The following is a 23,169-nucleotide window of genomic DNA, read 5'->3' as shown; positions in this document are numbered from 1 at the left end:
GACAGCCTCTCTCAAGCTCCAGCCAAGCTTTGGAGGACTCTGCAGTCGAAGAGCCCCATCCAGGGCCAGGCTAGAGCTGAGGAGACAGCCTCTCTCAAGCTCCAGCCAAGCTTTGGAGGACTCTGCAGTCGAAGAGCCCCATCCAGGGCCAGGCTAGAGCTGAGGAGACAGCTTCTCTCAAGCTCCAGCCAAGCTTTGGAGGACTCTGCAGTCGAGGAGCCCCATCCAGGGCCAGACTAGAGCTGGGGAGACAGCCTCTCTCAAGCTCCAGCCAAGCTTTGGAGGACTCTGCAGTCGAAGAGCCCCATCCAGGGCCAGGCTAGAGCTGAGGAGACAGCCTCTCTCAAGCTCCAGCCAAGCTTTGGAGGACTCTGCAGTCGAAGAGCCCCATCCAGGGCCAGGCTAGAGCTGAGGAGACAGCTTCTCTCAAGCTCCAGCCAAGCTTTGGAGGACTCTGCAGTCGAGGAGCCCCATCCAGGGCCAGACTAGAGCTGGGGAGACAGCCTCTCTCAAGCTCCAGCCAAGCTTTGGAGGACTCTGCAGTCGAAGAGCCCCATCCAGGGCCAGGCTAGAGCTGAGGAGACAGCCTCTCTCAAGCTCCAGCCAAGCTTTGGAGGACTCTGCAGTCGAAGAGCCCCATCCAGGGCCAGGCTAGAGCTGAGGAGACAGCTTCTCTCAAGCTCCAGCCAAGCTTTGGAGGACTCTGCAGTCGAGGAGCCCCATCCAGGGCCAGACTAGAGCTGGGGAGACAGCCTCTCTCAAGCTCCAGCCAAGCTTTGGAGGACTCTGCAGTCGAGGAGCCCCACCCAGGGCCAGGCTAGAGCTGGGGAGACAGCCTCTCTCAAGCTCCAGCCAAGCTTTGGAGGACTCTGCAGTCGAAGAGCCCCATCCAGGGCCAGGCTAGAGCTTGGGAAACAGAATGCAGGGAGGGAAGTCCTTTCAGCCAATCACAACAAGGCAGAACATGGGAACGGAAGTAAGAACGGATTACATTACCGCTCTGACATTTCTTGGACCGTTTTAAAAACGTTTCCACAAGCTTGGATCACTTTCTAATCCGTTCCCTCCGAGGAACACATATGGAACACTTTGAGGGGTATGTAGAACCCGATGGGAACCCGATGGGGACAAAACCGTGCGGTAAAGTTGAAAGTGTTCCGTTCCAATCGGGTTCCAAAAATGTTCTCGGAACGCGATGCGATAAACTCCATACACACACTTTTTAAATTTTTTTATCCTTGATGACCCTGGAGGGCCACAGAAAAGTCCCTAGGAGCTTAATGCAACCTATGAGCCATGTTTTGCCTACAACCTCTGATCTAGGTTTTAAAACATTCAGGCGGTCATGTCCAGGCTGCATTCATCACAACCCTGTGCTCAGTAGCAGCTTTGACCTTTTCTTGACTTTTGTGTTTTTTGGACTGAGAGAATGTGACTTACCCAAGGTAGGTTTTCATGATTATGTGAGGATTTGCAAGCTCTGATCTCCCACAGACTCAGCAACACTCAAACCACTACACCTTAGAGTCCTGGGGCCGTTCACACTACACAGTTATAGTGGTATAATTCCACCGAAACTGCCATGGTTACATTCTGTAGAATCTTGGGATTTGAAGATTATTTAGAATTCTAAGCCAGAGATCCCTAGTACCTCACAAAAGTACAAGCTCCAGGATTTTATAAGATGCAGGCATGGCTATTAAAGTGGAATCCTATTGCTGTAACTGGGTAGTGTGACAGAGCCCACAGTCCCAAAATGTACCTTTTTCAAATAACAAATATTTATAAAAGATGTGTAAAGAAACCATAAATTAGTATAAATGTTCTGTTTTTCAAAATACGTACAGCCCTATTTTGTTTTAATCTATGTTGTAAGCCACTTTGAGTTCCACAGCGGAAAAAGAATGAGATACAAAACAAAGAAATCATAAATTGACTGGACCACATGGAGTACTACTCAACATAGATCAGGTTTGTGCAAGTCAACCAGTTAAATTCACTCAGCACAGACTGACGTAAACAAGTCCAATGAACTCTGTCCTTTCAGAAATGGAATGGACCACACATTCCTAAGGCATTTTTCATTCATACAGTCAAGGAGTAGGAAGGATCCCTAGGGCCATCCAATTGTCTGGTCAATGCAGGATCTCCAGCTTAAGCATGCTTAGCAAGTAGATATCGAGTCTCTTTTTGAAGATATCCAGAGAAGGAGACCCTACCACCTCTAGGCAATTGGTTCCATTGCTAAGCTGCCCTCGCTGTCAAGGAGCTCCTTCTAATGTTCAATCAAAATCTACCCTCCTGTAACTTAAACCTATTAGACCTAGTTCTCCCCTCTAAGCAGCAGAGAAGAGGCCAGCATCCTGCTCTCTGTGGCAGCCCTTGAAGTATTTAAAGAGTGGAATCACGCCACCCCTCAGTCTTCTCTTCACCAAGCTGAACATATCCAGCTCCTTCAATGTCTCCTCACATGTTTTTGTTCTCCATACCTTTTATCCTTGTTGCCCTTTTCTGAACTTACTAGTGTTTTTTTTTCCTGATGTTGAGGTCAGCCTGACTGGCTTACAAGGGGTTATTGTTAAGTTTGGACTTCCTGCAGTATTTGCTTGACCAGAAGGTGAAGAAGAGACAGCCCAACTGCTGAATGTTACTCTGACTATCTCTAGACCCTTGAACAACTTAAGCTTGAAAAAAGCCTCCCTTTACTACCAATGTTCAAGTTTAGCTCTTGCACTGGGGGTGGGGAAGATTAAATCATGCCATCCCAATGTCCCACAGGGTATTTCCACAGCCATCCCTACAGGTTAACAGTTCTTGATCTCTAATTTTGTTTATAAAAGGACACTGAAGCACTTGGCACCTGAAATGCAGTAAGCTGGACCTATTCTAGTTGCATTCCAAGAAAGTGCTTGGAAAATGTCATATAGCAACTATAGAAAGCACAATACATTGCACCTTAGATCCCCTCAGAAAGTCAAACTTTCATCCTTTGACCCTCCAAATGTTTTGGAGTTCAACTCCCTGGGCCCTTCCACACTACACAATTATAGCACTATGATTCTACTTTAACTCCCAAAGAAATAGACCAAACAGGAAAGGAGGGGGTGGAGGAAGAAGAGCCTTCTATACCAAGGATGTACACAGCTGTGAAGCAAGCCATGACTTGTGTGTTTGTATGTACCTTCACATCACCAGCATTTGGAGATTTTCTCACATGCCTTATCCCATCTTTTCCCCAACGGGATATAGGTGCATTGAACTCACAAAAATGGGTTTTACCACATTGTTATGGGGCCAGGCATAGTCAGCCAGTATACAACTCAGGCTTATCCTGAAGCTTTTCAAGGGCCTATGGAGTAATGGGCTTTTTGATGGGTTTTCCTTGTCAATGAAAAGGGTCCTTTAAAAAAGGGGTGGAAAAATTTCCCCAGCTCATGAGATTAGCAAAGCATCATTTAGATCTCATTTTTAAAGAGTAGTAAGCACTGGATAGAAACTCATCACTAGAATGAAACATTTGGTCTTATCTGGATGAATCCTCCATTTTCTTTTATTTCATATTCTCTTTATTCTGTCTTTTCTTTTCTAATAAACCCAGTTATGTGTGTACAGTGGTACCCCGGGATACGAATTGATCGCGTTACGAAATTTCCGGGGTACGAAAAAGTTAGATTGGAAAAAACTGTTCCGGGTAACGAAAGATTTTTCGGGTTACGAAATTCATTTCGGCGCGAAATTTAAATGCGAAGCGTGGCTAGCGGCTTTCCAGCGCTAACGGAAAGCCTTTTCGGGTTGCGAAATGTATCGGGTTACGAACGGTGCCGCGGAACGAATTAATTTCGTAACCCGAGGTAGCACTGTATAGATGAATGTATGCATACATGTATACTAGAGTTAGCACTGTCTTGTTTGCTTTTTAAGTATTAATGAGTGGGTAAAGTACAGAAAGTTAATACTTCACTCTATTATCTGCTTAAACAGTTATCATTAAGTGGCCACTTAATCAGCTCCAACCACTCCCATGAATCAATTGCATTCTCATTAATCATTACATAATGGATGCTAGTGGAGCATATTTGCATTTATTTCAGTAGCATTTTCTTTCCTTGGTGGTGACTCTCAGCCAGTGCTCAAAGCACATGTGTCCCTCCAGACGTTAGGTTGAAATATCCATATCAACTGCCATTGGTTATGCTTGACAGGACTACTGAGAACAGTAACTGAGCAATGTTGTGGAGGGTTGTAATTGCATATGCAAGTAAATTAAAGACAAGGGGAGCCTAATGCAATTGAGGGTTCAGGGACTGTGGCTTTATCTGGCAATTCCCATCAACACAGACAATAGTGAGGAATTATGGGAGCTGCCATCCAAAAAATTTAGAGGGCCACATTTGTCCACCCCACCTTTTGAAGAGCTTAATCTTGTTTCCTAGTTCTTTAGCAACAGATACTAGATGTTTACAGAGTGGTGTGATTCCAATAACTGGTCTGTTTTTGTTTTGTTTTGTTTTGTTTTGTTTGTGTTGCATACAGAACTAGGACAAGCAGGCACTCCCTTGACAAAGGTTCAAATCCTGCTGGGGTAATGATAACCCTGTCAGGGAAAGATGCTTTTTGCAAGGCGGTAAAAAGGAGAAAATTGAGATGTATCTGCATTGCAGAATCACAGCAGTTTGATACTAGTTTAGGTGCCTAACTCTGTCCTACAGAATGCTGGGATCTGGAGACTGGTGGGGGACCTCGAATTCTAGCAAACATGGCTCACTCTTCAGAACTGCATTGTTAAAGCTCTCTAGCTGAAAAAATCCAAGCCCTGCACCAAACTACAGATCACAAAATTCCATAGGATGGTTCCAGCCTGTTGAAGTGGCATCATACTGCTGTGATTGTGTAGTACAGATACATTTTAAGATGAGCAAGAATGGATGCCAGAGTTGCACCTTTTTGGGAAGAACCTTGTGACCTCTTCAATATTTCAGTGGGAATGGAGGAAAGGCCTCTGTTAGCTGAAATATTTAATTTTATACAAACATGTTTACTTCATATTTCAGCTGTAAAAAGGACCCCCATAGCAGCTTACAAATATTTAACATCCAAATATAATTAATAGTAAATGCAAAAATGATCTAAAACAGATTTTAAAATGGAAAAAGTCACCAACATATATTTTTTTCAAAATGGGAATCATGTTAGTGCCTAATGCTAATGGTTGCAATTTTTCAAGATTATGCAATAGGAGTGAGGGAATGTGCCAACTCCAAGCACTGTATTTCTCCAATTTCTTCCCTCCTTTGTGGCCACTGAATCTACAGTCTTTTTCCTCCTGCTGTCAATATTTACACTAGAGTGTAAATAATGTATTTACAATGTATTTACAAACAACATTCTGGAAAAAATCATTAAAACAGTCATACAGCCAAAGGGGTTCAAGCAAAGCCAAATTCTTAGCATAAAGGAGACATGTCAGTGCTTGCTGAAAAAGAGAAAAGAGAAAAAGCATGCTAACTGAAACAACTCATGGGGAGTTCCACAATCTGGGTGCCATGACAGAAAAGGCCCTGTTTATATTGAAAATTATGAGCCTACAATGGTGACATGATGTGGACCAAGAAGATTTCCACAGCCTAATCTCACTGTCACCTATCCATTGATAATATCATACTGGCCTTGGGCTATTACTATATTGGTGCAATCCTGAAATATCTGTCCAATGAAGGATTCTACAAACTGACTATTAAAAAATAAAATGTGGCTAGTGAAGTGAGCTGGTGAATGGGAGCAACATATTTAAAGTGGAGTTTGGAAAACACTCTTCTTGCTTGGAAGCTACAGTCCCCATGTGTTCTTAAAATTTATGCTTGGAAAAATGCTGAAAAGAGAGCTAGGATAAGTTTAGTGTTTTTGTTTTCTTTTCAGAGCAAAATTTGGGGGGGGGGATTGGTTGAAATACAGCTCCCATATGTTTTTAAAAAGCAGTGCTTGCAAACTGTTAAAAACAGAGCTGGGAACACATACACTCTGACCATTGCTAGTGTAACATCCTCCAATATTTTCCCCTCTTGATTGATTTTAACACTTTTGCCTGATGAAGAAGGCAGTGAAGCTTCCATAGCTTGCAACATGTGTTTTGTGCATTTTGGTTGGCCCTAGAAAGTTATCACTGTTTTGTGGATTTGGGATATTATTGTACTTTGCTACATGGCTAACATGGCTCCTCCTGGATACGTCTCCAACAAGAGAAACTTTTTCTCATTTCTTTGCCATTTTGCCAGCAGGTTTCCTTCCTTCCTTCCTTCCTTCCTTCCTTCCTTCCTTCCTTCCTTCTAAGCAACTGTGATTGCTTACAGGAACTGCCTCCTATGACATCACTGGGGGATGCCCCTTATGACATCATCAGGAACCATCCAAGTGTATAGGTTTAAGCTGTATGAGGCCCCTTACTTGGAAACCCTATTTCCGACAATCATCCATCAAGATTATCAAAGCTGTTTCTGTCCTAAAGCCAGATCTGATATTAGATTTAGCAAAGAAAAAGATTTGGCACTGAAACAATTGCGATGTTGCCATAAGATGCACCTTCAGGGGGAGGGCATTCCACAACTGAGGTGCTACAATTGAGAAGGCTCTTTCTGTTTTTGAGAACATCCTGCACTCAAAGTATTTTGTGGGTGCCCTCCCCTATAAGTTAAGTCTATTCTCAGTGATTCCCAAACATGGGTCTTCCAAGTGTTTTGGGCTTCAACTCCCAGAAGCCCCAGTCAGCTTGGTCAACAGTCAGGAATTCTGGGAGCTAAAGTCCAAAACATCCAGAGGACCCAGAGAACTAGCCAGCTGAATCCTTGACATGGCCCATGTTTTAGATCAGGATCAGGATCAGGGCCCCTGAGGAGAATTTTCCTACCCTCTTTCTCTCTCTGAGAGTTCTGTTTTTCTGAAGTTCTTGATATAGGGTCAGATATGTGGCCCTAGATGCTGCGGGGCAGTAAATGGAAGGTGGTCTTGTCCCTATAAGCTTCAGAGCTAAAGGTTGCAGCCCTTTGCAAATAGGGAACACTCTGTTCTCCGCCTGGGAACACAGAAGTGAATAGGCAAGGAAGGGGAGAACTCAAACTCTGTCCCTTCTCTCTTATCTGCCTTCTCTCTTCCTGCCCCACTCCACCTTTCCCAGGAGAGCTAACCTTGACCCTGGGTCTCTGTGCTGTCGTCACTCTGTGATCCCATCCACCCGCTATTGAGCTGTTTTCTTCTTCTCAGATGATCACATCCTCACTACTACACACTATTTCTCTCAGGACAGCTTTGTCTGCCTTTTACCAGCACCATTTCCTTATGCCCATTTGTAATTGGCTTTTATCATGCAATTTGGAAAGTTGTACTTCAGATCTGGTTCATGCCACTGCAGCGTGCTAGGAATTTCTTTAACCTCATTTATGTAAGATCATGCCCTTTGAGTCTCTATTAATTATTTAATTCATCACTATAGAAAGATTACTTATCAACTCCGGTCCCGCAGTTTCTGTCCTAAGATGAAAAATGTTCTTGAACACTAGAGATATAAATGGATGGTTGTTGTTGTTGTTGTTGTCAGGGTCACTCAGTGGATTTTCATGGTTGAGGGAGGATTTGAACCCTGCTCTCCAGAGTCATAGTCCAGTGCTCAAACCACTACACCACACTGGCATACCCTGTGCTAGGAAGGAAGGAAGGAAGGAAGGAAGGAAGGAAGGAAGGAAGGAGGGAGGGAGGGAGGGAGGGAGGGAGGGAAGGAAGGAAGGAAGGAAGGAAGGAAGGAAGGAAGGAAGGAAGGAAGGAAGGAAGTCAACCTGCTGAGCAAAAGGCTGAATTCAATATCCTGTCTAAAATATGTTTGTACAATATTTATTTATTTACTTAATAGCCCACTGTACAAAATTCATTTATTTAATTAATAGTCCACATTCTTCCACATGGGATCAAAAGCAGGCTTGGGTCAATGTGGTTCCTGAAGGCTTATTTAACATGCTTTATTTCACTTTGCATCACTCCCTCACTCAGAATTGTCTTTGCCCATAGTGACATTGACATAGTGTCAAATCATAGAATCATAGACTCGTAGAGTTGGAAGTGACCACAAGGACCATCCAGTCCAACCTCCTGCCATGCAGGAAATCTAAATCAAAGTATCCCCAACAGATGGCCATCCAGCCTCTGCTTAGAGACCTCCAAAGAAGGAGACTCCATTACACTCCAAGGGAGTTTGTTCCACTGTGGAACAGCCCTTACTGTCAGGAAGTTCCTCCTAATGTTGAGGTGGAATCTCTTTTCCTGGAGCTTGCATCCATGGTTCTGGCTTCTGTTCTCTGGAGCATCAGAAAACAAGCTTGCTCCCTCCTCAATATGACATCCCTTAAAATGTTTAAAGAGGGCTATCATATCACCTCTTAACCTGCTTTTCTCCAGGCTAAACATCCCCAGCTCCCTAAGTCGTTCCTCGTAGGGCATGGTTTCCAGACCTTTCACCATTTTGGTCATCCTCCTTTGGACACGCTCCAGTTTCTCAATGTCCTTTTTTAATTGTGGTGCCCAGAGCTGGATACAATATTCCAGGTGGGGCCTGACCAAAGCAGAATAGAGTGGCACTATTACTTCCCTTGATCTAGACACTATACTTTTATTGATGCAGCCTAAAATTGCATTGGCCTTTTTAGCTGCCTCATCACACTGTTGACTCATGTTCAACTTGTGATCTACTTGGACTCCTAGATCCCTTTCACATGTTGTCTCCTTAAGCCATGTGTCTCCCATCCTATATCTGTAAATTTAATTTTTCTGCCCTTACATTTCTCCCTGTTGAAGTTCATTTTGTTAGCTGTAGCCCAGCTTTGTAGTCTATTCAGGTCATTTTGAATTTTGATCCTGTCCTCTGGAGTATTGACTATTCCTCCTAATTTGGTGTCATCTGCAAATTTGATAAGTATGCTCCCAATTCTGTCCTCCAAGTCATTGATAAAGATGTTGAATAGCACTGGCCCCAGGACAAAGCCCTGTGGGACCCCACTGGTCACTTCTCTCCAGGATGAAAAGGAGCCATTGTTGAGCACCCTTTGGGTTCGGCCGGTCAACCAATTACAAATCCATGTAACAGTTACTTTGTCTGGCCCACATTTTACAAGCTTGTTTGCAAGAATGTCATGGGAAACCTTGTCAAAGGTCCTACTGAAATCAAGATAGACTATATCCACAGCATTCTCTTCATCTACAAAGTTGGTAATTTTATCAAAGAAAGAGATCAGATTTGTCTGGCATGACTTGTTTCTCTGAAACCCATGTTGACTTTTTGTGATTATGGAATTACCATCTAGATGTTCACAGATTCTCTGTTTAATGATCTGCTCTAGAATCTTTCCTGGTATAGATGTCAGACTAACTGAACAATAATTGTTGGGATCCTCTTTTTTTCCCTTTTTGAAGATGGGGACAACGTTTGCCCTCCTCCAGTCTGCTGGGACTTCTTCTGTTCTCCAGCAGTTCTTAAATATTATTGCCAATGGCTCCGATATTACATTCCTGTACTATCTCTTAATATCCTTGGATGTAGTTCATCTGGTCCTGGAGATTTATATTCGTTTAGATTAGCCAGATATTCCTGTACTATCTCTTTACTTATTCTGTGCTGAAATTCCCCTATTCTGTCCTCTGCTCCATTATCCTCAGGTTGAGCATCCTTTGCCTTTTCTGAGAAGACTGAGGCAAAGAAGGTGTTGGGTAATTCTGCCTTTTCTCTGTCCCCTGTTAGCATTTTGCCATCTTCTCCACACAGTGGCCCTACCATTTCCTTCTTCTTCCTTTTGCTGCGGACATATCCAAAAAAGCCCTTTTTATTGTTTTTAACCTCTCTAGTAAGCCTGAGTTCATTCTGCGCTTTAGCTTTTCTGACTTTACCCCTACATGTGCTTGCTATTTGTTTGAATTCCTCTTTGGTGATTTCCCCATTTTTCCATTTCTTATACATGTTCCGTTTAAAACTTAGCTCAGTTGAAAGTTCCTTAGTCATCCATCCTGATTTCTTGAGACATCTCCCATTTTTCTTTCTCCCTGGAACTGTTTGAAATTGTGCCTTCAGTATCTCCCTTTTGAGAAACTCCCATCCGTCCTGAACTCCCTTCTCTTTTAATAATAATAATAATAAATTTTATTTATACCCCGCCTTTCCAAAAAAATGATCAAGGCGGCTTACAAATGTTAAAAACAGTTACAATAGGATTTACAATACAAATTAAATTACAATATAAAAGTTAAAACATTACTACAAAGAATAGGAACAGGAGTCAAAAAATACACATATCAGGGTACAAACAATCAATCACAAATATTTCGGAGTCAAAGGAAGAAAACAAGGGCAGAGAAAAATCAATTAAACTAAAGAGGGAAGGCCAATCTAAATAAGTATGTTTTTAAATTCTTCTTAAAAGAATCTAATGAGGCGGCAGAGCGAAGCTCTAAGGGGAGCTTATTCCAGGAAGATGGGGCAACGATGGTAAAAGCCCTCTGTGAGGTCCTTACAAGATGTGCTCTAGGAACCTCTAACAGGTTTGTCCCGGATGATCTAAGTGTGCGGGGCGGATTATGTGGGGAGAGGCGGTCCTCCAAGTACCCTGGGCCCAAGCCATTTAGGGCTTTATAGGTTAAAACCAACACCTTGTATTGAGCTCGGAAGCGAATAGGCAGCCAGTGAAGATCTTTTAAAATAGGTGTTATATGGTCCGACCTGGAAATACCAGCGACCAGTCTAGCTGCCATATTCTGTACAATTTGCAGCTTCCGGGTTTGGTACAAGGGTTGCCCCATGTAGAGCGCATTGCAGAAATCCAATCGAGAGGTTACTAAAGCATGTACAACAGTTTCAAGGTTCCTACGGTCCAGGTAAGGGCGCAGCTGGCGTATCAGCCGGAGCTGATAGCAAGCACTCCTGACCGTCGCATCCACCTGAGGTGTTAGCTGGAGCGACGAGTCAAGGAGCACCCCCAAGCTGCGCACCGAGTCCTTCAAGGGGAGCGTGACCCCGTTCAGGACCGGATGACAAATCTCATCACCCGGAGCCGGGGAACCTATCACCAGTACTTCCGTTTTCCCTGGATTCACACTGAGTTTGTTCTCCCTCATCCAGCCCATTACCGACGCCAAGCAGGCATCTAGAGGAGAGATGCCATCCTTAGTTACTGCATCAGTCGGAGACACAGAGAAGACTATTTGGGTGTCATCAGCATACTGATAACACCGCGCCCCGTGTCTCCGGATGATCTCTCCCAGCGGTTTCATGTAAATGTTGAATAGCATAGGGGACAAAATCGCTCCTTGAGGGACACCAGATGTAAGGGCCCTCATGTCGGAGCGACAGTCCCCCAGCTCCACCATCTGGGATCTGCCCGAGAGGTAGGACCGGAACCACTGCAGAGCAGTGCCCCCGATACCCAACTCCCCCAGGCGTCCCAGAAGGATACCATGATCGATGGTATCGAAAGCCGCTGAGATGTCCAAAAGCACTAACAGGGACACGCTTCCCCTGTCCATGCCCAGACGGAGATCATCAACTAAGGCGACCATGGCAGTCTCAACTCCATAGCCCGCCCGGAAGCCGGTTTGAAATGGGTCCAGAAAGTCGGTATCATCCAAGATCGATTGAAGCTGGAAGGCGACTGCTCTCTCGATCACCTTCCCCAAAAAAGGTAGCAGCGAGATGGGCCGATAATTGTTGTGTATCAGGGGGTCTAAGGAGGGATTCTTAAGCAGGGTTTAACCACTGCTACTTTCAGTTTAGATGGAAACTGACCCTCTCTTAGAGATGTGTTAACGATGCGGTGCAACATAGTCAACACCACATCACCCCCCTGAGCTGCCAACCATGAGGGACAGGGATCAAGAGAGCACGTCGTCTTCCTAACGCTTCGAAGGATCTTGTCCACTTCATCGGTACTAACAAACTCAAAGTGATCCAGTAAAACCGGGGCCACGGACGCTTCGGACGCCTCTCTTACAGGATCTGCATCAATACCGGCGTCAAGATCAGCCCTAATCCGAGAGATTTTATCCGCAAAGAAGTTGTTAAAATCGTCACAGCAGGCTTTAGATGGTACCAAAATAGGGCTCAGGGAGGGAGGGAGCTGAGTTAGCTCCCTCACAACCCTGAACAGCTCTGCTGGACGCGACTCTGCGGACGCAATACGTGCAGCATAGAACGAGTTCTTTGCTGCACCTATTGCCACTCCATAGGCCTTCAAGTGAGAGCGAAGGAGTGTCCTGTCGGATAAGCGCTGATGTCTTCGCCAGTTACGCTCTAGTCGTTGCGCAGCCCGCTTCCTTACCCTGAGATCTTCCGTATACCAAGGTTGTTTGTTGGAAGCAGGCCGGTAAGGACGCTTGGGAGCGACACTGTGTATAGCCCTGGAAAGATTAAAATCCCAGATGTTGGCCAGGGCATCAACAGAATCGCCGTCAGTGCCAGTCGTATACTCCTCTAGGGCTTCTTGGAACCTTTTGGGTTCCATCAGCCTTCGAGGGTGGACCATCCTAATAGGTCCGCCACCCCCGGGGGGACTTAAGGTAGAAGCCTTGATTCGAGCCTCAACCAAGAAATGATCCGTCCATGACAGGGGAGAGATGTTAGAGATCTCTACCCACGGAGCCTCCAAGTCTGTACTGAAGATCACATCAAGGGTATTACCAGCGCAATGCGTTGGCCCTGAGACCTACTGAGACAGGCCCATGGCTGTCATGGTAGTCATGAACTCCCGAGCTGCACCAGTTGGAATATCGCTGGCCCCGAAAGGGATGTTGAGGTCCCCCAGGACAAGAAGCCTAGGGGACTCCAACACCAGTTCTGAGACCAGCTGTGTCAGCTCGGCCAGGGAGTCTGTTAGCGCACGGGGTGGCCGGTAGACCAACAAAATCCCCAGGCTGTCTCTGGCCTTCAGGGACAGGTAAATACATTCGATGTGATCTGTTTTCCGGACTGGGATCCTGGTTAAGGAAAGGGTGTTTTTATGGACCAAGGCAACACCGCCCCCCCGCCCACCTAACCTGATCTGGTCCTTAACTGAGAACCCGGCTGGGAGGGCCTGTGCCCACACTGCCTCACTCTCAGGCCCAAGCCAGGTCTCAGTGATGCACGCCAGGTCGCAGTTGTTATCCTGAATAAGATCGTATATGATGTGGGACTTATTTTTTATGGACCTGGCGTTACACAGGAGCAGAGACAGGGTTTGTGGTACGACTGGGCTGACCCTCAGGCCTCTTTGGTTAGGAAAGTGGAAGGAAGGAGAGATAGATGTTACGCATCTATCTCGCCTTCCTTTTTGACACAAATCCACTTTCCTACCGCCATACCTCCCCTTGCCCCACACAACCTCTATTGAGGCTCCCATTCCAAGTGCATCTGCCACCACAGCTGGCCTCCCGCATCTCATATCCCCCCCCAAACCCAGTAGTAACAAAAAGACCCCACAACAGCTACGGAAGACAGAAAAAAATGTCATTCCTAAAATACAAACTATCCAAATTACCCTAGTTACAAAACCCCTGCTCAGCCGAATACAATCAGGCGAGCAAATTAATTCCTGTTCCTAGAAGGAACGCCTGTACTTCGCAAAAAAAACCAAAAAAAAACCCTTAAGCGAAATACATTTGCGCGCCCAGCTGGTCTTGGGGCTGGCGTCCTCGGTTGGGGAGCCGGCGGGCCGACTTTTGAGGAGTAAGCCGCTCCCACCGGCCACTCCTCCCTCCCTCGAACGCTGCCTGCTTGGTGGCAAGGAGTCCTCCCAGCACGCGTGAGCGCGCCCAGCTGGTCTTGGGGCTGGCGTCCTCGGTTGGGGAGCCGGCGGGCCGACTTTTGAGGAGTAAGCCGCTCCCACCGGCCACTCCTCCCTCCCTCGAACGCTGCCTGCTTGGTGGCAAGGAGACCTCCCAGCACGCGTGAGCGCGCCCAGCTGGTCTTGGGGCTGGCGTCCTCGGTTGGGGAGCCGGCGGGCCGACTTTTGAGGAGTAAGCCGCTCCCACCGGCCACTCCTCCCTCCCTCGAACGCTGCCTGCTTGGTGGCAAGGAGTCCTCCCAGCACGCGTGAGCGCGCCCAGCTGGTCTTGGGGCTGGCGTCCTCGGTTGGGGAGCCGGCGGGCCGACTTTTGAGGAGTAAGCCGCTCCCACCGGCCACTCCTCCCTCCCTCGAACGCTGCCTGCTTGGTGGCAAGGAGTCCTCCCAGCACGCGTGAGCGCGCCCAGCTGGTCTTGGGGCTGGCGTCCTCGGTTGGGGAGCCGGCGGGCCGACTTTTGAGGAGTAAGCCGCTCCCACCGGCCACTCCTCCCTCCCTCGAACGCTGCCTGCTTGGTGGCAAGGAGTCCTCCCAGCACGCGTGAGCGCGCCCAGCTGGTCTTGGGGCTGGCGTCCTCGGTTGGGGAGCCGGCGGGCCGACTTTTGAGGAGTAAGCCGCTCCCACCGGCCACTCCTCCCTCCCTCGAACGCTGCCTGCTTGGTGGCAAGGAGTCCTCCCAGCACGCGTGAGCGCGCCCAGCTGGTCTTGGGGCTGGCGTCCTCGGTTGGGGAGCCGGCGGGCCGACTTTTGAGGAGTAAGCCGCTCCCACCGGCCACTCCTCCCTCCCTCGAACGCTGCCTGCTTGGTGGCAAGGAGTCCTCCCAGCACGCGTGAGCGCGCCCAGCTGGTCTTGGGGCTGGCGTCCTCGGTTGGGGAGCCGGCGGGCCGACTTTTGAGGAGTAAGCCGCTCCCACCGGCCACTCCTCCCTCCCTCAAACGCTGCCTGCTTGGTGGCAAGGAGTCCTCCCAGCACGCGTGAGCGCGCCCAGCTGGTCTTGGGGCTGGCGTCCTTTTAGTATTTCTGAAAATGGGATCACCCTCAATACTTCTCTAAGTTTACTGAAATCCGCTCTTCTAAAGTCTAGGAGGCGTGTCTGACTATGCCTGGTTTCTCCTTTCCATTGTATAACAAACTCCAGGAGAACATGGTCACTTCCACCTAATGATGCCACCACTTGCACCCCATTAACCAAGTCATCCTTGTTGGTTAGGATCAGATCTAAAATAGCTGACCCTCTTGTTGCCTCTTCCACCTTTTGGAAAATGAAATTGTCTTCGAGGCAAGTAAGGAATTTGCTAGACCTGAGGATTTGGTTGAGTTTGAATTCCAGCAAATATCAGGATAGTCGAAGTCACCCATCACTACTACATCTCTCCTTTCTGATTGACTTTTTGGTCTCGCACTGTTATCACACTGATTGGCTGGGATTATGTCCTGTGGAAGAAACCTGAGTGGAAAACCAAAGCTACACTGATATGGCTGCTCAATGTGGCAAGAGAGGTAAACCAGCACAAAATGAGTGCTCTCTGAGGAAGAAAAAAAAAGCTGTCCCTCTCAAGCCCATATTGGTTCCATAAATGTCTCCCTATGATGCAGCATTATACAGACTCAAAGCAGCAGGAATACTGCACCCAGTAGGAGCTGGTAGATTCTATGTCAATGGACACAGTGAATCTATTATGGGCTTCGCTCTGAATTTTATAAGAGCTGTCCAAGGTGCTGTACTCTAGTCCCAAAACAGATCTCATATCTTAGATGGCTCAGTTCAGACTACAATCTAGAGTACATTCACCAGCTCACTAACACGCAAGCCACCCGCTAGTACTTGAGAGGTCTATGCTACAAACCCATTTTGATTTTGTATTTTATTTGTGTTTTTTGGATCTATCCAATAGTTTGGACCCATTTGTTGGCCAGAAGCCCCTTGACGGTGGCTCAGGTTAAGCAGCAAATGTCTGCCTTTGCACACTTTCCAGCTAGTTTTCCCACCTGCTGAGATGTTATCACCTTTTGCTGTCATGGCTTTCACCAGACACCTGGGAATTGTAGTTTGATAACTATGCTGGGAATTCTAGTAATTCTGACAACACACACACACACTCCAGCAGAACTCTGTGTGGAGAAGAACTGACGTCCAAGATAGTTTCGACTGAATGATGCAGATATGCCCTCTAAAATTGAAGGCACTGGCTCATGCAAACACACATGCACACTTTGCTTCATGCTGTAGCCTCTGTCAATATTTTTTTGGGCAGGGGAGGCAGTAAAAGATCAAAGATCAGGGAGACTGCATATGTGATAAAGGGTCAGTGGCTGGGAAAACTCACAAATAGCCAAGGTGGGAGAAAGCAATCCTTGCTAAAGTAGCGCCATGGACCTTCTGCATAGCGCAGGGGTCCAGGCCACCAGCTACCTCCAAGAGAATTTCATGGACTTCCAGGGCTGGTTTGTCTTCATCTCTGCAGTTGCTGACCTCAGAACAACTTTCTTTATCTTCTTCCCCATCTGGTTCCATCTGAGGGAAGCTGTGGGAATCCGTCTCATCTGGGTAGCTGTGATCGGTGACTGGCTCAACCTTGTTTTCAAGTGGTGAGCATGGATTCTAAGAATCCCTGATCACCATGTTTGGGGTCAGGAACAAATCTTCTTTTTTAGATCATTTTTGCAGCAGTGTTTTCTCCAACTCTTTTCTGTGTGGCATATAGTGTGATCCAATGTGTAACTGAATCAAAGGCATTTTGCCCTGGCTGTAGAATGTGCAGAGCGGTATATAGGAATTGTCCAGGCATAATGCCAAGCCATGGGTTGACAGTACAAGAACAATTTTTGAAAGAATTCAGGGCTTTCATGTTCTAGGTTTTGATCCTATTTTAGAAGGCAAGCCAAAGCCCTAATTGGCTGGTTTGGATGTTGTGACAAATTAGGGGTTTGCCACAAACCAAGCAGGAACTAATTTAGTTATGTATGTGAGGCGAGAGATGAGAAAGGCAGGAACAAACCCGAGTCTCACTCTAGGCCTGTTCTTGTTTGCAAAAACCATAGTTTGGCATTACATGTGAAGAACCACTTATAAAATATGTCATTGGGTTTTATGTGGAGTCAATTTACCTCACTGGTGGTGATTAACCACAACCATCCCCTTAACATAGAGCTCCAGGATGGGAGAGGGAGTAGGAACTACTTTCAAATAGGTCTGAGCACTGCTGTTTCTGTTGCCTCCTCCAACTCCTTTTAAGTAAAATACATGTTTCGTTATTCAGTTGCTTGTTTAATGTAGAGTAATCCATGTGTTCTGTACTTAGTCTCCAAACTGTATTTGTATCACATTATGGACTCAGCACTATGATGTGATCTTGGAAAGATCAATGTGAATTTTGTGAGAACAGGTAAAAGATGGGGCCAGAATCCTATTGTTTCACCACAGCTACTAATTGTACTTTTTCCAGGATTGCAGAGTGGTGTCAAGGGAAAGCAAACAAAATATGCTAACTCTAAGATGCTTAATGCTCTACTTTGTCCATGGATGCAGCTTTTTTGCTACCGTTGCTTATGCTATGTGCATAGTGCACCCACAGAATTCCAGCCTAAGAGTGCAGTTCTATGGTCCAAAATACACTGCCAAAATAATCCACCTTGAGACCGCTTTAATTGCCCTGGCTCAGTGCTAGGAAATCCTGGAAATTGTAGTTTATTGTGGCACCAGAGCTCTCTGACAGAGAAGGCTAAATGTCTCACAAAACTACAATTCCCAGAATTCCATACTATCGCACCATGCCAGTTAAAGTGGTGCCGAACTGGATAATTTCTGCAGTGCAGATGCAGCCTTTATATCCTAGCTTTCATCCATGAAATGTTCAAGAATTTGCTCATGGGCTGGAAATGACCAGCGTATGGAAGGTATGCTGTTTCTTCTCTTTGGTCTTCAGTTGTTGGGGCCACAGCCACCACTGCTTATTCTCCCATCTCCAACAGGATCCTTTTTGGAGAGAGGCCCTACTGGTGGGTACATGACACGGACTTCTATGGCACTGCAACCCCCCCTGCGATCAAACAATTTCCCATCACTTGTGAGACTGGTCCAGGTGAGGCAACATCCACCCTCTTCCCCTCTTTCCCCTGAACATTCTTCAGCCACCATATAGACTCTTGTACCTCTTCTTTCCAGGTAGCCCTTCTGGTCATGCTATGGGGTCTTCTGGTGTCTACTACGTCATGGTGACTGCATTGCTATCACATCTAGTGCCACTGAAGCAAAAAAACATGACTGCAAGGTGAGTCTCCCTGCTCCGTTGTCATCTCTGGAAATATCAGGAGATTATTTTTAGGAGTCAGGATAGCTAACATAGCCAGCATGGTATAGTGCAGTGAATCCCAAACTTTGGTCTTCCAGATGTTTTGGACTTCAACCCTCAGAAGCCCCAGGCAGCTTGACCAACAGTCAGGAATTCTGGGCAGTGAAGCCCAAAATATGGAGAGGACCAAAGTTTGGGAAACATTGGTATAATGGTTTGAGTGTTAGACGATGACTCTGGAGACCAGTGTTTGATTCCCAGCTTGGCCATGAATCCACTGGGTGGGCAAGTCACATGCTCACAGCCTCAGGGGAAGGCAATGGCAAACCTCCTCTGAACAAATCTTGCTAGGAAAAGCCTCAGGGTCACCGTGAGTCAGAAATGACTTGAAAACACACAACAACATAGCTAGCATAGATCTCTTCCTGAGTTCTTAGATTCTGTTTTGCTCTCTCCTGTTCTAAATAAGAGTTCAGTAATCCATCTCAGCTTGCCTTGGGGGAAGACTGGAAAGCATTGCACTTACTGAATCCAAAACTGAAACTAATCTCAGAGAGTGTTTTCTCAAAACGATCATTCTCACGTTTCAGTTTATTTCATGATGGCTGCTACATATTTGTAAGAATGACAAGCTATCGTTTAAAATAATTGGAAAGGAGAAACAAAAGGAAGAGCAGATACACCTGCCTCACATGATACTCCCAGCATGTTAAAAAGGCACAAATCTGTGAAGCCACCAGAACAAAAATCATACAGAAAATGGAGTCTGGTGAAAGAAAAGGTCATCCCTGGATGCATTTTGGAAGAAGCCTTCAAGCAGTCTCAAGAAAGTTCAAATATTTTGGTTTACATATACAAATCTTATCTGACCTGGTTTAATTTCGCATGTGCATATTGCTAATTTTTATTAGAAATGAACATGGTGAACTGAAACATGCTGGACAGCTCTTTTTTGTTTGCAATTTTAAAAACTTCCCTGTTCTTTCCATGTTATTTCTGGCTCTGGTACCAAATTTTCTATTAGAGAGGTAAAGGCCAGGAACCTATCTATTTTGTTAACCGAGGTATATCCATTTTTAATGGAAATTGTCATATTTAAGCAGGAACAAACCAAAGGTAGCTACCCATAGGCTGTTCCATTGTAGTTTCCATCGATCCTCGCCTGCATAAAGGTGCCAGTTTTAATTTAAATAAGAAATGTTGTCCACACACAGCATGTTTTAAAGTAGATCCGCTCTTCTGAGAGGCTTCAGACTTGTACATCAGTGACAGGAATCATGTAGTCCTCCAGATGTTGTTGGATTACAACTCCCAGCAGCCACCACCATCAGCTACAATGGATTGCATTACTGGGACATGCAGTCCAACATCTAGACGGCTATGTGATTTCCACCCACTTTCAATTTGTGCTACTGAAAGTTGGGGTCAATGGACCAGTCCTGGGCCACATGGCATCAGTTGATGGTACAGCAAGAGTTGCCAGGAAAGAAGGAGCTAATTGTAGCCAATGGGCACAAATATGGGGCCAGCTCCTTGCACACTGGGGGGAAAACTTCAGATCTCACACATCCAATAGCTTAAGAAATACTGCCTTAGATGATGATGTGATTTAGATCTTCTACCTTGGCTCTGGTCTGAATGAATGTTTCACTCCCAGGTGTCTGCGTGTCTTCCTCTGGTCAGGATTCTGGGCTGTGCAAGTCTGTGTCTGCTTATCCAGAGTCTTCCTGGCTGCACACTTTCCACACCAGGTGATCTCTGGTGTGATCTCAGGTGTGTTATTCAGACTTGTATGATTCCCACTGGACTTTCTTTATACTGTCATTCAGAAGAGATGTATGAAGTGTATGTGTATGTTACATGCTCATCAATGATTACTCACTTTCAGGGGGTCTAGACTCATATGGGCGGATGAGATTTTTAAAATTCCAAGAAGAAATTATGTGTTCTGCTAGGATGAGTTAAGAATCACTGGATACTTCCTGGTACCTCAGACGAGAGTCGAGGGACAGTGCTGTATCAGGCTTTGGCATAAATATAGCTATTACTACCTACTAAGGGTAATCAAGTATCAGTTGTTGAATGGTAAGTGAGCACTTGTGTAAGTCCCATTGTTTTAGTGAGTCTGCTCTGGCTGGGATTAGCAACTGGATTTGATTGAGACCCACTGACTCAATGGAACATTCTCAAGTGTTGATTTATCACATATTGACCCACCATGTGAACATTTATAAAAGTTCTGATGGTTCAGTGAGTCTACTCTAGTTGGGGCTACCCACTGGGTTAAGACTACAGCATTTGATAACTGGAGAACCAGTGTGATAGAGTGCGATTCCGGAAGAGCAGAGTTCAAATTACCACTCATGCCATGGAAATCCACTGGGTGACCTTGGGCAAGTCACATTCTCCCATCTCAGAGGAATGTAATGGCAAACTTCCTCAACCCTTGCTTGGAGGACCCCAGGATAGGTCCACCATAAATCAGAATTGACTTGAAGGCAGGACAAATTTGATAACTGATGTTCAACTATATTAAATAGCTGTCTGTTTATTAAAGTCTTCTCCCCAAGCCTCTCACTCCAGCCCAAGGATGACGGTAATGCTGAAGAAGAGGCATTAAATGTCAATACTACACTTAATCCATGATTTCTTCACTTACCAGGGATGCTGGTGGCAGAGGTTTTTGAGCATGTCCGTTGCATCTACAATGCTAGCCTGTGGCGATACGTGAACACCACCTTTTTCCTCTTTGGCTTTGCCCTGGGATTTTACTTGCTCCTCAAGATGCTGGGCGTGGACCTCCTGTGGACACTGGAAAAGGCCCACAAGTGGTGTGAACGGCCCGAGTGGGTCCATATTGACACAACCCCTTTTGCCAGTCTGCTTCGCAATCTGGGCATCCTGTTTGGCCTGGGGTTAGGCCTCAACTCTCCCATGTATGCAGAGAGCTGCAGAGGGAAACAAAGCCAGCAGCTGGCCTTCCGCCTCAGTTGCATTGTCTCCTCCCTGTTCATCCTACACCTCTTTGATTCCTTTGAACTGCCCACCAACAGAGAGGTCCTCTTCTACATTCTCTCCTTCTGCAAGAGTGCTTGCGCTCATATTTGTGCTGTGGCACTGATTCCCTACTGTGTCTCCTGGCTCCTTCAGCAGACAGGGAAGAAAGACCTATAGAGAATAAAAGCCTTGGAGCTGCTTCTCACCCCATCAGGTTTCACATTTAATATATGTTATTCACTTTTGTGGGAGACTAAACAGAACCTCCAACCCATCATCAACATACTGATGTCTACAATTTCATCCAAATAAAGGAAGGGCAATGACGAAAGGTGTGCATATCTCAGCCAGGGAAATACTGATATGCGGGTGTCATGAAAAACAAAACAAAACACAGGAGATCTAAACTTAAATAGAAGGAAGCTAAAGGACTTTGCTAATTTTAAAGTGATCTGAAGCCAGCTATCAGGTACAGCTTGTCTGTAGCCTGTGACAACAAACTTCTCTTCTGCTTTCTGTCCACTTCTTTGTCTAAGTGCTCCTTTTCCTATTGATTTGGGTGTCTTCTTTATCTCTTTGTCAACTACCATGTTTAATCAGTCCTGGGTATCCGCTTTTCATTTATCATCTGTCCAGATTTTTTGCTGTAAACTTTGTGTATATTTTATCCAAATATGCCTCTCCTTGTAATTGATATGTTTACACAATAGAGAGAGAGAAAAGCCATCCAAATTTCAATCAACCTGATACAGATATGTGTACTGCATTCCTACCTGAATGCTGAGATGCCCAGTTGTTCTCCTAGGGTTACACTCCTATGCATGATTTCCAGGAACTGAATTGCCACATTACATTGCACAGGAGACAGAGTTGTGACATTCAGTCACTTGCACATGAGCAGTAGCACACTAGTGTTCGTACACTAACCATGTTTGTCTTGTTGTGCACCATAACAGACATACTATGATCTTTGGGCCTCATTGTTGTTATGTGCCTTCAAGTTGTTTCTGACTTATGGCGACCCTATCATGGGGTTTTCTTGGCAAGATCTGTTCAGAGGTGGTTTCCCTTGAGGCTAAGAGCCTGTGCCTTGCCCAGGGTAACCCAGTGGGAATCAACCCCTGATCTCCAGAGCAGTAGTCCAGCATTAAAACCACTACACCATATTGGCTCTCATTAAGAGAGAATAATTGTTTATAGTGTGTTTATGTTTGTGTATACTGAGATGCAGCATAGGAGGAACAGACTACAATGGTCTTTAACTCTTAAATGGCCTTAAATGGCATACTTTCCTCAAATGGGGAATGTATGCAGCAGCTTGGCTGGAATGGATGTATATTGGATATAGTAATCTATTTATTATTCTGATGTACATACACATATATTTGTCTGTCTACATCAAAGAGAATTGTGTGGTTCCCCAGATATTTTTGGCCCACAACTCCCATCAGCACTTAGCAACACAGTCACTGGTAAGGGATAATGGGAGTGCAGTTCACAAGTTAAGCCTGCCTGATGTAGTGGTTTGAGTGTAAGACTAGGACTCTGGAGACCAGGGTTTGAATTCCTGCTCAGCCATGGAAGCCTGTTCAGTGAGCGTGGGCAAGTCACACTCTCTCACCCTCAGAGGAAAGCAAAGACTAAGCCCACTGAACAAATCTTGCCAAGAAAACCTCATGATAAAGTCGCCTTAGCATCGCCATAATTCTAAAACAACTTGAAAGCACACAACAGCAACATGTTCAGAAATATCTGGAGGGCTACATTCTGAGGGAGTTTAGGAAGGAAAGTAATATGAACCCCTACAGTGGTCAATCTCAGATAAAATCATGTACACAAAAAATAATGGGGAGTATCTCTGAACATTCCTTAGGTGTTTCTAGGAACCACATATGGTTCAGTTAGGCAGGGGTGGGAACAATGTGGCCCAAGCCTGTTTTTGCAACCCTTAGAGGCTCCCATCCATTTCCCCAACCAATTCTTTTTTTAATAAATGGGGGGAAGGGGAATTATGCCTAAAGGGCACATAATTCTCCA

General features: G+C 45.7%; 1 protein-coding gene across 1 annotated transcript; it reads left to right on the top strand.

Annotated features, from left to right (window-relative positions):
* The first annotated feature begins 16,199 nt into the window (after positions 1 to 16,199).
* On the top strand, positions 16,200 to 21,309 carry LOC149309296 (glucose-6-phosphatase catalytic subunit 1-like). The gene is made up of 5 exons (XM_089532147.1): positions 16,200 to 16,432; positions 17,816 to 17,925; positions 18,009 to 18,114; positions 19,793 to 19,908; positions 20,798 to 21,309. The coding sequence occupies exons 1-5, from the start codon at positions 16,215 to 16,217 to the stop codon at positions 21,307 to 21,309; spliced, it is 1,062 nt and encodes a 353-aa protein (XP_089388273.1). The 5' UTR covers positions 16,200 to 16,214.
* Positions 21,310 to 23,169: the final 1,860 nt, after the last annotated feature.

Source organism: Sceloporus occidentalis, unplaced genomic scaffold (assembly GCF_023333645.1).
Source record: "Sceloporus occidentalis isolate IW3139 unplaced genomic scaffold, rSceOcc1.0.p SCAF_7, whole genome shotgun sequence".
NCBI lineage: Eukaryota > Metazoa > Chordata > Lepidosauria > Squamata > Phrynosomatidae > Sceloporus > Sceloporus occidentalis.
This window is presented reverse-complemented; position numbering and strand designations above follow the sequence as displayed.

Excerpts from the sequence above, each read along its gene's own strand:
- LOC149309296 (XM_089532147.1), top strand. The coding sequence starts at position 16,215 with ATGGACCTTCTGCATAGCGCAGGGGTCCAGGCCACCAGCTACCTCCAA. Across the intron at positions 18,115-19,792 it reads CAAAAAAACATGACTGCAAG|GTGTCTGCGTGTCTTCCTCT; the intron begins GTGAGTCTCCCT and ends TTTCACTCCCAG. Across the intron at positions 19,909-20,797 it reads GATCTCTGGTGTGATCTCAG|GGATGCTGGTGGCAGAGGTT; the intron begins GTGTGTTATTCA and ends TTCACTTACCAG.